The sequence below is a fragment of the Chenopodium quinoa genome, unplaced genomic scaffold (assembly GCF_001683475.1).
Source record: "Chenopodium quinoa cultivar QQ74 unplaced genomic scaffold, ASM168347v1, whole genome shotgun sequence".
In the NCBI taxonomy this organism is placed as follows: domain Eukaryota; kingdom Viridiplantae; phylum Streptophyta; class Magnoliopsida; order Caryophyllales; family Amaranthaceae; genus Chenopodium; species Chenopodium quinoa.
In genome coordinates, this window is record NW_018744433.1 from 1 (window position 1) to 13,402 (window position 13,402).

General features: G+C 37.9%; 1 protein-coding gene and 1 pseudogene across 1 annotated transcript; both read left to right on the plus strand.

Moving 5' to 3' along the window:
- The first annotated feature begins 1,044 nt into the window (after nt 1–1,044).
- Nucleotides 1,045–2,145, plus strand: LOC110696974 (receptor-like protein 12). Its single transcript, XM_021874307.1, has 2 exons — nt 1,045–1,420; nt 1,526–2,145. Exons 1-2 carry the CDS (start codon nt 1,045–1,047, stop codon nt 2,143–2,145), a joined length of 996 nt encoding a protein of 331 aa, XP_021729999.1.
- An 8,231-nt stretch (nt 2,146–10,376) lies between these two features.
- LOC110696973 lies at nt 10,377–12,730 on the plus strand (annotated as a pseudogene).
- The last annotated feature ends 672 nt before the right edge of the window (nt 12,731–13,402 follow it).

Genomic DNA, 13,402 nt, shown 5'->3' on the forward strand with positions numbered 1-13,402 from the left:
GACTATCTTCATTAATTGGGATCCCTTGATTTTTCTTTTAATCATCATCTCATGATGATGAATTTCAAAGTGATCTTTGAAAATCTTACTGTTTTAACATATATTCAACTTAAGGAAGTTAGGATCAACTCTGATATACCTCAATCATTAGGAAATAGATCTTCTATCTCATATCTATCATTTAGTACATGTGGATTATAAGGGAAAAATTCCTTCCAACATCTTTAGTCTTCCAAAATTGCAAGTTCTGGACCTAAGTGTTAATTTTGACCTACAAATTAATACACCAATAGGTAATTGGAGTAAGTCCTTAGAAGTTTTATCCCCTTTCATACATAAATATCTCTAGCCAATTTTTATCTACCTTTGGTACTCCATTACCTCATTTGAGATGATTAGAAATATCGCTATGCTATTTGTACGGGGCTATACTAGCATGGGTGTGGAATACCTCAGAAGTTATTAGTCTTTCATCGAATTATCTTACTACAAACTTTCCATCTAGTCTTTCCCGTTCATTAAGGTTTTGTATCTTGGGGATCCAATAAATATCAGTGGCAATGTTAAGCTTAATGAATTTTCAAAGTTCATAAACTTGAGTTATTTAGACATATCAGGTACATCAGTGACAATCCCTAGCGCTCAAGAAATCAATTCCACCTTAAATTTGCCTAAGCTTCAAACATTAAGTCTCAAATCTTGCAATATTAGTACATTCCCTTCTTTGAGTGTTGTTAAAATTTGAAGTGGTTGGATTTATCAGGTAATAACATCCACAGAGAGATTCCCAATTGGTTACAAGGTGTATATAAGAAATTTAATTTGATGTTAAATGACAATTCTTTAACAGGAAGTGTTGTGCACCTTCCTTGGAGTAAATTGGAAATTCTTGTAATCTCTAATAACTTTTTAAGAGGGTCCATTCCAATGTTCTTTAGTAACCTTTTTTTACTTGATGCCTCAAACAACACATTAGTTGGTGAGATTGACGAGTCAATTTGGAAATGCACACAACTTAAGATACTTGGATTAAGTCACAATAACATGAGTGGTCAAATGCCCAATTGCTTAGGAAACTTCAATGAAGTTGAGATTCTTCATTTAAATAACAATAACTTTAGTGGTCAAATTTCCCAATTCTTGGGAAACATGAGTACTGATCTTAAATCGTTGAGTATCAGTTCAAATAATTTTCAAGGAAAAATTCCTGCAATAACCTGTGATAAATTGATTGCTTTGGATCTAGGTTCAAATCTGTTGGAAGGTTTTGAGCCAAGATTTTTATCGAACTGTGTATCATTGGAGATTTTAAATCTTGAAAATAATTTGCTGAATGAAGCATTCCCTCACTGGTTGGATACACTTCCAAACTTAAAAGTCCTTGCCCTACGCTCCAATAACTTATATGGTTCAGTTAGAAGTTAGAACACAACGACGACTCCGTTTCTAGCTTTAAAAATCATTGATGTTTCCATAAACAATTTTTTTGGCATTTTATCTAAAAGGTTCTTTCAAAGCATGATAGGTATGAAAAATGTAGAGAAAGAAGATAAGACAAGACCAGAGTACATAGAAACTCTTGGAGGTTATTTCGTTTCAATTGAGGTCAAGGGTATTGCTATACAAATTACTAGAATCCCAGTAAGCTTGGTAAGCATTGACTTTTCAAGCAACAAATTTGAAGGTGATATTCCAAAATCATTAGGAGAATTGGGTATGGTGTGTTGGCTAAACTTTTCACAAAATAGCTTAACAAATCATATTCCATCATCTCTTGGGAGTCTAAAACTCTTAGAGTCCCTTGATCTTTCGAACAACAAGCTTACTAGAAATATTCCGCAAGAGCTAGCAAGCTTGACATTTTTAGAAGTCTTCTGTGTCTCACTTAATCAGCTTGAAGGGCCAATACCACAAAGCACTCAATTGACTTCAATGGGTGAAAACTCGTACGTTGGAAGTCGTGGATTATGTGGACTTCCATTACGTGTAAAGTGTGGAGCCCCACCAATGCCGATGATTGATTCCAAGGTAAAGCTGATAGTCCATCATCTTGGTACGACAATCTTCATCCATGGGAATTCGCTCTTGTGGGATGCAAATACGGCTTGGGTTTGGGTTTCCTTGCCACTTACATCATGTGGATGATTGAAAAACCTTTCTGTTTTACGAGAGAGTAACATACCAACTGGAAGTTCAAATGATACATGCTATTCTCACTTAAATGTTTTCATCATCTACTGTTGCATATTAGCTCTTTGTTGATTTCATAAACGTAAACTAACTTAGTGATGGTTGATTTCTTGTTTGTTTTCCAGGTAAATAGGAGATGATTTTCAAACGGCCAAGGACGACATTAGTTTTATTTGATAATAACATAATGTATTTGCCTATGCTTTTATGCGACCCATAAGCATAGTATTGTTGGGTTTTGCGGTGATTCCGCGCCAAAACCCGATAAACGGATCGCATGCATAATAATTACAACATAAATAAAAGCATGCAAAATAAACATAAACATAAGAGAGAGAGAGAGAGAAGAGAAAGAATACTCACCCTCGTAGCGTGCTTCGCTCAACCTCGAGCTCGGACTTGAAAGCTTCAAGTTCCGCAAGTGCGAGAACCTCCGAATGTTCACACCCCGAAGCTTAGTCGGGGATAGACCAAAAATAACTTAGAGCTATTAGAACAAAGATTTATCTTCTTGAAGATCCCTTAAAGTTCACCAAATCAAGTGCCTTTCCCAAATGCCAAATGATTGGTATTATAGAGAATAGTTCCCTTGAAATCCCATCATCTTTCAATGTTGGATAGTTGGAAAAAGGCAAAATAGAATTTAATTTAATTCCAAATTAAATTAAATACCATGAAACAATAATCAAATGACAAGTGTAATCACACAAAGAGGGAGTAGGTGGGAGGACCACCTTGGCCTTGAGAGCAAAGCAAGGCTTGCCCTCCCCGCCTACTCAGTCAGCCCGGGCAGCTGCTCGACCTTGGACAACAAGGCCAGCCTTGCGCCACAAGTCTAGGCATGCTAGCCCATGCCGTAAGCCTACGGATGCCACCGCAAGCCCCACGCACACATGCAGGCCAGCAGTAGCACCCGCAGGCGAGCAGCAGCAGCATAGCAGGCCCAACAGCGCCCCTCACAAGCATGGCTTGCTTGTTGGCCTCGTTGGGCAACCCGGCTTGGGGTTGTGGTGCGCATGCACACGAAGCAGCCCCAGCCAGCCCCGCAAGCCACGACCAGCCTAGCTCGCCTTGCGAGGGCTGCGGTGGCTCGGTGCCTCGATGCTTGCTGCCCTAGCCACTCGCCATCGATCCGAGGCGTGGCTAGGGCTCGTGTTATCCTCGTAATTTTAGAACGATATATTATTTGATTATTTTTCTCGTCTTCGTCGATTCCTGAAATCGACTCGACGCACGACGCTCTAAGTTCGTAATCCGACGTCTTTGTTTGTAAAAATCTATTCACTCGTTTAATCCTTCGGATTAATTCGTCGCTTCGGTTCGATTACACGATTGGGTATGGCCCGAAGGGTTCAGTCAATATTAAGCTATAATATTAATTATTCATTAATATTATCGGAAGCGGCCTCCAGCTAGGAATTCCGATCACTTGACCTCACTGAATAATTAGCTTTTTAATTAATTTCGAACCCTTTATCGGAATAATACACTTGTTCGAAGGGCACCATTCCTTTGAATCTCTTACTTGCCCTTCCGGACAAGTGTGCTAAATGTGTATAGCTTATTTCCTATGTACTTAATGTCTCTTCATGAACTACAAGGTAAGATTCTTCGTCATCCTTATTACGTCCAGAAGTGCTTCTCGATTTCCGAGTTCGACTGTCAATAAGCAGATGATTTCTAAAATCGATCAGAGCACGACCATGTATTTTTCACATTCTCGCTCTTGGAGAGGCCTTGTTAACAACAAAGACATGTTTCCTACTCTTAATAGGGGACATTCCCAGTCTTGCATTGTTACCTTCCCTTACTAAGAGGCCCTAGCCGCCCAACTGTTGCCTATATAATCCCCTTGTACGGCAGACGTTTGACAACATCAAAGCGGACTAGTACTCAACAAGAGAACTAACAATACTCATGGTCGAGGAAAGAGGTTCCGATAGCCATAATGAGTGATATACTTATGACGATTGCTAAATCTCTTAAACTATTCTCATAGGTCGATCCGGTATAGTTCCAAACAGATACCTGAGCAAATGATTTATGATAATTTTGTCCTTGTAGCACAAGAAACGGTGTTATAAATCATACTACACACTAATCTCACGCGGTCATTAGTCGTCCAACTTTCAAATGGCCTCGATTAGGGATGATTTCGATATGATATTCAACGTTCACTTAATAGGTGTTTCTTTATCCAAGACATGGTCTTGATACCCTATTTTGAATGTTTTAATCGAATGGACTCATCATTTAATTCTAAACCACAATTAAATAAAATGGAATAATAATTTACAGAAAAAATTAAATTACTCCATAAATGAAAGGTTTAACATGGTGTTTTACACTAAGATCTCCACAACTTAATTAAAACACACAAATAGGGAAATTAAAGCCAATCTCCAATGTGCCTGATTCCCATTTCCTTAACGTGCTTGTTGTGTTTCACTTGAGGCAAAGGTTTAGTGAGTGGATCGGCTACGTTATCGTCCGTTCCAATCTTGCAAATTCTGATTTCACCCTTGGACTTACATTCCGTTATCATGTGAAATCGCCTCATGACATATTTGACTTTCTGATGCTCCCTTGGCCCTCTGGCCTGAGCAGTAGCCCCATTATTATCATAATAGAGGTAAATTGGACCCTTTATTGAGGGACAACACCAAGTTCACCAACGAACTTACGAATCCAAATTGCCTCCTTAGCTGCTTCTGAAGCTACCAAGTATTCGGCTTCAGTTTGTAGAATCTGCAGTCGTGCTTTGCTTAGCACTCTTTCCAACTGAAAGCTCCTCCATTAAGACAAAAACACGTATCCTGTTTGTGACTTGCAGTCGTCTCTGTCAGTTTGGAAGCTTTGTGTCGTTATAACCTTCAACAACCAAATCCTTACTCCCACCATAGACCAAATATCCTTATTCCTTTTCAGGAACTTTAGGATATTCTTGGCCGCAGTCCAATGCACCTCTCCTGGGTCTTTGGTATTGGCTTCGTAAAACTTAAGGCATACGATACATCCGGCCTAGTACATATCATGGCATACATGATCGATCCAATAAGTGAAGCATATGGAATCTGACTCATCCTCTCTTGCTCATCAGGTGTCTTCGGACACTGTTTCTTGCTGAGAGTTATGCCATGTGACATGGGTAGGTGGCCTCTCTTGGCTTCCTCCATGTTGAATTGTGCTAGTACCTCATCGATATAAGTACTTTGGCTCAATCTAATCATCCTTTTAGATCTATTCTGATAGATCTTGATGCCTAATATGTATTGGTGCTCTCCTAAGTCCTTCATTGAAAAACACTTTCCAAGCCAAGCCTTTACAGACTCTAACATTGGAATGTTGTTTCAATGAGCAATATGTCATCGACATATAATACAAGGAATGCGATGTCACTCCCACTGACCTTCTTGTAAACACAAGACTCATCTGGATTCTAAATAAAACCAAACTCAGTAATGGCTTCAATCGAATCGCAGATTCCAACTTTTTGATTGCCTACTTTAGTCCATAAATGGACTTCTTAAGCTTGCATACCTTCCAGCATTGTTTTGGATCTACAAAACCTTCCGGTTGTGTCATGTAAACAATTTCTTACAAAATCCCATTAAGGAAGGCGGTTTTGACGTCCATTTGCCATATCTCATAATCATAATATACGGCAATTTCTAGGATAATCCGGACGAACTTAAGCATGGTGACTGGCGAAAAGGTTTCATCATAATCAACGCCATGAATTTTCCTGTAACCTTTTGCCACCAATCTAGCTTTGTATACATATAACATTTCCATCTTGTTGGGTTTCAACTTGAAAATTCATTTGCAACCGATAGGTGTGTAACCTTCGGGCAAATTAACCAAGTCCTAGACTTTATTTTCAAAACATGGAGTCCATCTCAGATTTCAATGCTTCTTTGCCAGTTTGCAGAGTCTGGGCTCGTCATAGCTTGTTTGTATGTCTCTGGCTCATCTTCATTCATAACTAGGATGTCTTGATTCTCGGTTAATACAACACCGAGGTATCTATCTGGTTGAGATCTTGCCTTTGCGACCTACGTAGGGTAATAGGTTGAGCATTTGCTTTATCATTTTGACCTTTGACCGTTTTTCAACAGTTGCTTCCAAAGACTTTGATTGTCAGTTTTGTTAGTTTGACTTTGTTTCTTTACCTTCTCGAACTTCATCAGGTTCGATTTTCCTCCCACTTGTCATTTTGAAAGATACTCTTTTTCCAAAAAGACACCATCTCGAGCAACAAATATTCTGTTCTCAGACTAGTTGTAGAAGTAATACCCCTTTGTTCTTTTGGATAGCCCACAAAGAAACACATGTCAGATTTTGGTGCAAGCTTGGTCAGATATGAGTCTTTTGATATATGCTTCGCAACCCCAAATCTTAAGAAAAGACAACCGTGGAGGTTTCTTCGTCCATACTTCATATGGAGTCTTTTCGACAGCTTTTGTTGGAGCGTCGTTCAGTGTAAGTGACGCGGTTAGAAGTGCATGTCCTTAGAAAGAGATAGGAAGATTGCTAAGACCCATCATTGATCGAACCATGTCTAACAGAGTTCGATTTCTCCTTTCGGACTCTCCATTCCATTGTGAAGTTCTGGGAGGTGTCAATTCTGAGATAATTCTATGTCCTTCCAGATGATCGTCGAATTCGTAGCTCAAATACTCGCCACCTCGATTTGATCAAAGTACTTTGATTTTCTTGCTAAGCTAATTTTCCACTTCACTCTGAAATTCTTTGAATTTCTCAAAAGATTCAGATTTGTGCGACATAAGGTAGACATATCCATATCTACTAAAGTTGTCCGTGAAAGTGATAAAATAGCGATAACCATTTCTTGCGGTTGTGCTCATTGGTCCACATACATCCGTGTGTATAAGACCTAATAAGTCACAGCCCTTTCTCCCAACTTGGAGAATGGCTACTTTATCATCTTGCCTAGTAAGCATCCTTCGCAGTTTTCAAACGACTTTAAGTCAAATGAATCAAGAATCCCTTCATGGAGAAGTTTCTTGATGCGTTTGATGTTAATATGGCCAAGACGACAATGCCACAAGTAGGTTTGATTCGATTCAATGGTCTTAGCTCTTTTGGTGGTATCATTAACATTTGTCTAGTCACATTTAGAATGTGTGATCCCATAAAACATATAAGCAAGACATTTAAAACAACCATTGTTATAGTCTTGTGGTATCAAAACAACCCGGCGTCCAATGTCATAGATCAAAAATATGTTCGATGGTAAGCAAAATATAATAAAACAAGAATTAGTTCTATTACAAGCCAAAGACAAATAATGTTCCTACAAGCATGAAGGAAAGACCATCTTCATTGTCCGCTCGTAGTTGCACATCCACTTGTGAAGCCCTCTCACTTGGTCCCTGGAAAAAGGGAGCATAAAGTGAGTCATACATGGTATCCAATACCTATGAATAGCTTATACACAAGCGGTTAATACCTATGAATAGCTTACACACAAGCAGTTAAGAAGATACCAGAGGTGGATGGAACATTCCTCCTTTCCTCATCCCTTTGGAAGATCTTGCATTCCCTCTTGTAGTGGCCTTGCCCACCACAATAGAAGCATCACATCTTCGCTTTTTTCTTGAACTCCTTCTTCTTTGCTCTCAAGGGGATTTTGGTTGCTCCATAGGAGTTGGCCTTGCGAAGTAGCTGCACCAGATCTCTCAATGAGTGTGACTCCTTCCCAACAGCTATACGCATCCTAAGTGCATCATAGCCCGAGTGGAGTGAGGCAAGCAAGATATGGTCCGCCATCTCATCCTCCAATGGGATTCCGAGAAGCTCCATGTTCTTGAAGAGCCTAGTCATTTTAAGCACATGAGGTTGGAGGGGCATACCAGGTTTCAATTTGGTATTGTAGACCCTTGACCAAAGCCGATACCTTTCTTTAGCAAGGCAACCCTCGTCTGGTGACTTTATCTTCATGTTTGAGAGTGACCTAGTCACGTCAAACACAAGTCCATCATAATTGCCATTGAGACTCTTGGTGACTCTCACATTGACAATGTCCTCAAGATCTTGGAGGACCATGTCTAGAAAATAGGAGGAGAACTTTTCCTTTCATTCTTCTGGGATGGAATTAGCCATTAGTCGTGAGACTTTCTTGCAATCGGAAGACCATGCATCATGAGTATCATCACTCATGATTCCCTTCGAGTAGAAGCTTGGAATGGGAGTATCAAGAATGTACTCCATGGAATAATTCCGAAGAGTTTTCCGGAGTTCCCTCTCCCACTCCTTGAAGTTGACCAAATTTAGGCAAAATGCCAACTTCTCCGAGAGTTCCGGGCACATGTAGTTGTTGTTGGTATTAGTTGCAAACATGATTCTACAATTGAAAGGATTTGCAATGAAAAAATCATTCATAAAACCAATAAGTTTGAAATTTAATGCATACATGCAAATTTTCAATCTTATTAAGCCATTTATCTACACATTTAAAATTGTCCCATTTAAGCGAGAATAAAACGATTCCAAGACCCCAAAAATCAAAAAGTGATTAAGCATGCTTTGGCTTGTCTTAACACTTAATATTTTAAGGTAAGCAATCCAATTGCTAATAGCTCTAAGCTACTCTTGGTTCGATAAAACGTCGCATCTATTGCTTTCTTGACGTTTTATCTCCATTGCCACGATATCTAAGGACTCCTTACTGATATCCTTGACTCTAACCAAAACTAACGTGTATGCGATGCCTTGCTTTGGTAAGCGCATCAACATACCTTACTTCCCTAGGAAAGTAGTAATGCCTTGCTTTGGCATAGCCCATTACTATTCTCATTAGTTCCGCAAGTGTCATTGTGGAATGGCAGATTTAACTCAATTTTTTTTGGACTTAGGTTTTCTATGTTGGTTGATCTAAGTGAACTAAACTAATCATTCAACATTCAAATCCTAAACATGCATCTAACGTCGCAATTATATAAGCAAAATATATAAAGCCTAATTAAAGATGCATTTGGCAACTAGCATGACCCCTTGAACTTGAGTCTTCAAATCTTCAAGGGCCTTCATTGCATCCTCTTGGCTCGTCTTCTTAGAAATGCCGTCTTTGAGACATCACCACCAATTATGCAACTACTAGAAAGGCTAGGACTAATCTAAATAATTTAAGTACAAAAATACTTAACGGCACGCAGTCCGTATTTAAATTTACAAAATAACGCGCCATTTTGGGTAAATAATTCAAGCAACAATTCAAAACGAGTGCAAAAACTAGTTACTAACTTAGGTGGTTAATCCAATTAACGCGCCTAATAAAAACTAGTCAAAGTTGTTATCCGATTATGTGAATTAACGCAACAATAATATCTCAAAATAATTAATGAAGCTCCCACTAAATTCCACATCCAACTTAATTAAAATTAATCCAATTAAAATTAATTAAGCCGGTTAACCCAAACTTTTGCCAAAAATCTTGCAAGTGCCGAGAAAAGCCGAGGCCTAGCCTCGTTTTAATTAAAACAAAAAACCGCAAAATTAATAGCCCTTTACAGTCGAGTGCCTAGCATCCAAGCCACGGGCTGCCATGCGTGGGTGCTGCCCTGCACAGCCACTGCTGCGCCAAGCCACGTGCTAGTGGCTGACAGCATCTCTCGCACGTTATGTTGTCCCTAGCAGCGTGCTTGCACACACGCAAGTGGTGGCCTCAAAGGCCATGCTGCTGTGCGGGCTCTTGTTGCCTAGCAGCCACATTCCGCACCACACGCAAGCCACCTTCGCACCAAGCTGCTGCACCAAGGCTCGCACACACCAACTTACAAGCACACTGCGCACTCTCGGCAGCCATATGCGGACTTCGCAAGTAGCCCAGCTAGCCGAGAGTTATGCTCGAGGCTTCGTGCCTCGATTTGCATGCTTTGTGCCTCTTTTGTGTGACATAAAAATTAATTCTAAATTATTTTCAGAATCAATATTGAGCAATATGAAAATAAAACAAGTCCAACTTAAATAAATTCAATTTTAGTGCACAAACCAAAATTAATTCAAGAACCATTCTTTAAATTATTTTTAGCTCAACTTAATGCTTCAAAAATTGAGGGCTATTCTCACAATTAATTTAACCAATATAAATTAATAATGAGATTTGATAAAAGGAGTTGGAAACACAATCATCCAATGAAAAATTTCTCCAACACTAACTTGCTTAATGCCAAATCCTAAGTGTGGATTCCACCATATATTAACCATAAAGCCATGATCACTTTGGGTAAATTTGGTGAATCCATGAATGAGAAACGAAAGGCCAATTAACCAATAGGTAAATAGCATGGTAACAAACTAACAATGCACGTTCTCGGGCTATGGAAAATTTTGACAGATATTTAAGTGTGCTTATGGTTTCCCATTGTCTAACAAAATAGCAGGAGCCTTCTTGATTTCTCTTGGTAGATTAAACCATCTGTATTATATACTTCGTATGTATCAGTAATTCATATATAAAGATCTGTACCTATCAAGCTATTAGCTTCTTAATGTGATTTAAGTGTCAAAGCATATGTTAGCTCATTCTGCTGTAGCTCACTTATTTTACCTGATGCAGTTGGGTTACCGACACATCGATTGTGCACATATCTATGGAAATGAGAAGGAGGTAATTAAAAAATTTAACCATAAAGATTCACTGTTCTCTTTATAGTGTCTCCTTCTGTTTTGTTTTGTTTTAATTTTTTTTTTAATTTTATCTTAAATATCTACTCCAATTTGACTGAATTTTTCCCCCATTCTTGCTCACATGATAATGCTTTCCTTGATTAAAGGAGTTGTTTGAAGTTGGGATAGTGAAGCGAGATGAGTTATTTATCACCTCCAAACTATGGTGAATATTAAAACTTTATAAGGCTTGTTTTGAGTATATTCTTGTATTCAAGCCTGGCTAGATATTTTTCAGTTTATTTATTTATTTTATGTTATAATTTAAGAAGATGATTATGTTTAGCATGAAGGATGAACATTTATCACTTGGTTTATGTGATTATGCAGGAACTTTGATCATGAACCAGAAGATGTTCCAAAGGCGCTAGATAGGACTTTGAGTGACCTTCAACTTGAATACTTGGACCTATATCTTGTATGTAACTTATTTTAATTGACAAATTACTTAAAAAAAAAAAAAAAAAAATCAATCTATTTGAATTCTGATTTATCATATTAATGTCTTTTCATGGATCCTATTGTTATATGAAAGATCCACTGGCCAGTAAAGGAGAAAAAAGGATTATATGGTAACAATCCTGGGAGATACGTTCCAGCAGACATACCTAGTACATGGAAAGCAATGGAGGCGCTCTATGATTTAAGTAGGGTTCGAGCCATCGGAGTTAGCAATTTCTCTATAAGGATGCTAGACAACCTTCTTGAATCTGCCCGTATTACTCCTGCTGTAAACCAAGTTGAATGTCATCCTATGTGGCAACAAGAGAAGCTGCATGAATTTTGCAAAACAAAGAGCATTCATCTATCTGTAAGTGTCCCAAACTCCCAATTTGATGATTTTGTAGTGCTTTCAAATATGATATGCCTGTAAATTCTGGCAAAAGGTTAACTTTTTGAAGCTGTTTTATTGTGAGTGGAGTGGGGATTGATTCATGCGTGGTTTTGTCACTAGTCTCGCTACTATTTGTAGTGTATACTGGCGTATCCCTTTTGCAGTTTTGCTTAAAGATTTTAATAGAATTTCTAGTAAATTTCTTCTCTCAGGGATATTCACCTCTGGGTTCTCAAGGTTCTGGTGCAAAAAAATAAATCGATTCTTGCTGATCCTATTATCACTACGGTTGCAAAGGAACTAGGAATTTCTCCTGCACAAGTAGCTCTTCGCTGGGGGCTTCAGAAGGGCCATAGTGTACTGCCTAAAACCTCAAATGAAGCAAGGTTGAAGGAGAATATGGATGTTTTTGATTGGTCAATTCCAGAAAATTTACTCTGCAAACTTTCTGAGATTAAGCAGGCAAGTACCCATCTTAATTCTTAATGCAACCTAACTTCGCCTACTGTTTCAGTCTGGTATTCTATATAATTGAATGCATATTTTCATTACTGGAATGTTGGGCTGAAGAATGGTGACTTAGATGAATGCATATATATGCTAGCTAGGGTGTCATGTTGGTTTTGCGCTTGTTAAATACCTATTCTTTGGGGGATGCAGGAAAAATTTGTTAAAGGCACGGATAGGGTACCATTTGCTGGCTACAAGGGTCTTGAAGAACTATGGGTTGAGCAAGTCTGAGCATCAACTCATATAAGTTCAATAAGGATTTTATTCCACTAGGTAGACTATCTTTTAATAGTGTTACCTACCTTAATAAATGTCTTTAATCTTTTAGTTTTGATGTGTAATTTGTCACATTCTAATCTCATCCTCTGATTTAAAAATGTTCTGGTAAGTTAGTAGAACCTTTTGAGTCGATGTTTATTACGCAATAATTGTCTTTTATTTATCAGTTTTAATATGTGTAATTTGTCACGTAATCTCATCTAATATTCTGATCTTAAAATGTTATGGCACAATATTATGGGTGATATGTTAGTTTGTTATCTAGTTATATTGCGTTATTTAAAGAAGTGATTATGTTTTTTTTGGTTGGAAAGAAGTAATTAAGTTAAGGATAGGTGGTTTATTGGAGTAATCAGTTTTTTTTTTTTTTTTGGCTTTAGTGTTTGGTGCCTTGGTGTAGAGTTAAAATTTAACTTTATTATTTGTTTTTTTTTTTTTATAAAAGGCGAAAGAGGGACCTCACCCCTAAAAAGACAATTTGATACACAAAAATTACCAAGTGTAGGGATGTTAAATTTTGAACTTCCCGGCTTATTTTTAAGTTACATATTTCTTTTATCACGTTTGTCAATACACAAATTTAATGATTAATATGTATTATTAACTATATTAAGTAAAAATTGCACTCTCTCCGTTCCATAATTTCGTGCCTGTATTTCTTTTTGGGTGTCTCAAAAGGTTGTGCATGTTTTTAAAAATAACACATAATTATTGCATTTTTTTTTATCTTTCTCATATAAAATACACATATATTTATGAGACGGAGGAAGTAAAAAATTGGTATTTTGTAAATTAATGCATTGAGTCGATTTTGTCAAGTCCCACATGATTTGTAAAAATCGTCAAAATTCGATGTGAAAATATACATTGACATCATTATTGTACACTTGACATCTA

Excerpts from the sequence above, each read along its gene's own strand:
- LOC110696974 (XM_021874307.1), top strand. The coding sequence starts at position 1,045 with ATGAGTGGTCAAATGCCCAATTGCTTAGGAAACTTCAATGAAGTTGAG. Across the intron at positions 1,421-1,525 it reads CTTATATGGTTCAGTTAGAA|GTATGAAAAATGTAGAGAAA; the intron begins GTTAGAACACAA and ends AAAGCATGATAG.